General features: G+C 41.3%; 1 protein-coding gene across 1 annotated transcript; it reads left to right on the top strand.

Moving 5' to 3' along the window:
• The first annotated feature begins 631 nt into the window (after positions 1-631).
• LOC115727586 (F-box/kelch-repeat protein At1g57790-like) lies at positions 632-1,705 on the top strand. Its single transcript, XM_030657826.1, has one exon. The coding sequence runs from the start codon at positions 632-634 to the stop codon at positions 1,703-1,705; it is 1,074 nt and encodes a 357-aa protein (XP_030513686.1).
• The last annotated feature ends 244 nt before the right edge of the window (positions 1,706-1,949 follow it).

The raw sequence follows: 1,949 nt of genomic DNA, 5'->3' as shown, positions 1-1,949 counted from the left end.
TTTCTTTTTAACAAAGAGCATAACACTTAACTTTATTTTGTACAGTATCTTCCAAATTGACTCCCATTTCTTTTTCTTTTCTTTTTCTTTTCTTTTTCTTTTTGTCATAAATATGATATCTACATATTTATACTCAAAGAAGAGCATAACACGGAACTTTTTATGGCCAATATCTTTCAATTCGTTAATGTACATATTTATTTTTTAACAAACAGCATAACAACGGGACTTTTTTATGGCCATGCTATAGAGTTATCATTCACTTAGATAATTCGCATGGGCTTTTACGGATTTTATTTGGTAAAAGAATCTTGAAAACTAAACTATCTTATAGATTTGCTATATTCTATAGAAAGAATTGAATCTTAAAACATCAAATCAAGAGGAAACTTATATATTGCCAACAATGATAAAGGAATATTGATTCAAGTAAATAAAGAAAAATAAGCGATAAGATTTGAGAAACAATCTGTTGAAAAAGGCAATTAAATTGGGGGTAACCCTATGCCGAAAAGGAAATTGGAATCTGCAAAGATTTTCCTCTTTCACATAAGAAAGGACGGACCTCATGTTTTGAGGAATAAATTCATCAAGAAGTTGGACACCAGGCAAATTGATTGTATTATCTCCGATGGCGAATTGGGAAGAACTCCCACGAGATATCCTGGGACTCATCGCTCGACGACTAGCGATAGAAGACTTTCTAGCTTTCAGAGGGGTGTGCACCACATGGCGGTCCGCTGCTCCCAAAGAGACGTACAGCGCGAAATCGAAAGCCCCTTGGCTCATGATTTCTATCCTTGAGCAAGTAGCAGAGTTCTTCAGCCCATCTAGAGGAAAAACTTACAAAGTGCCGTTGCTACATTTGTGGGGAGGCCAGGCCTTGTCTCCACCAGGATGGATATTCGTGTCAACCTTGGACCATACGTACCATAAGAAGTGCCGTATCTTCAATCCTCTTTCAAGCGTCAGCATCGAACTCCCCACCTTGGAGAAGCTTCGCCACAAGTCATGTCTCGGTGTGGAACTCGATGAGCAAGAGAGGTACCTGTGTGAGTCCCCTGGAATCAACATGATCGCGTTGTCCTCGAGCCCCTCTTTGTCCAGGAGCTACACGGTCATGATCTCTTATTCCGGATCACCAGGGCTTGCCTTCCACAGATCGGGAGAAGATGCGTGGACGGTAGTGAGTCCAGCAGGGCATCTGCCTTGGTCGAGTGTCCTTCAACTGATTTATTATGATGGGCTATTTGTGGCCTTAGATGAGCATTACCAAATCACAACTCTCGACCAGAGAGAGCGTCGCATGCAATTGCGACTTGTTCTAAGGCAGAGATTTCAAGACTGGCCGTATCTCGTGGAATGTCGCGGCTCATTGTTGGTGGCTTGGAACATATGGGGCCAAGGGTATAGGACCGTAAATAATTTTCAATTCGCAGTTTTTGAAGTGGATTTGGAGAAGGGAACTCAGGAAGAGGTCAAGAGCTTAGGGAAAGCGTCTCTCTTCTTGAATAACAACTTTTCGTTCTCGGTGGAGTTCAACGAGACTTGTCTTCCCGGGATTAAGCCAAACTGCATCTATTTTCCTGACTACTTTATGAAGAAGACACGCTGTTATAGCATGGAAGATGGAAAAGCCGAGACGTACTCCTATCCTACTGGCTGTCCCTATTTTCCAGGCCAATCGTTCCAACCCGGTTTTTGAACTTTCTTCAATGTCGAATAGTTTTGTTCTCTTCCTCGATAAGAAGATTTTGATGTCAAACCCTGATCGACCGGCGAAGGTCACTTTAAAGTATTGTTCATGGCTTAACTTTGCTTTTAATTGCTTTAACATATGAATCGTAAGAGGGGAATTCCAAGATACAGCAAAAGCTTAGAATCATGTGGAAAGATGCGCATCATTGGTTTATCCGTGTTTTGTGGTAACCACCACTTTTTTAGATTTT

Source organism: Rhodamnia argentea, chromosome 3, assembly GCF_020921035.1.
Source record: "Rhodamnia argentea isolate NSW1041297 chromosome 3, ASM2092103v1, whole genome shotgun sequence".
In the NCBI taxonomy this organism is placed as follows: domain Eukaryota; kingdom Viridiplantae; phylum Streptophyta; class Magnoliopsida; order Myrtales; family Myrtaceae; genus Rhodamnia; species Rhodamnia argentea.
Note: the sequence above shows the minus strand (reverse complement) of the source record. Positions and strands in the feature narration are given on the sequence as shown.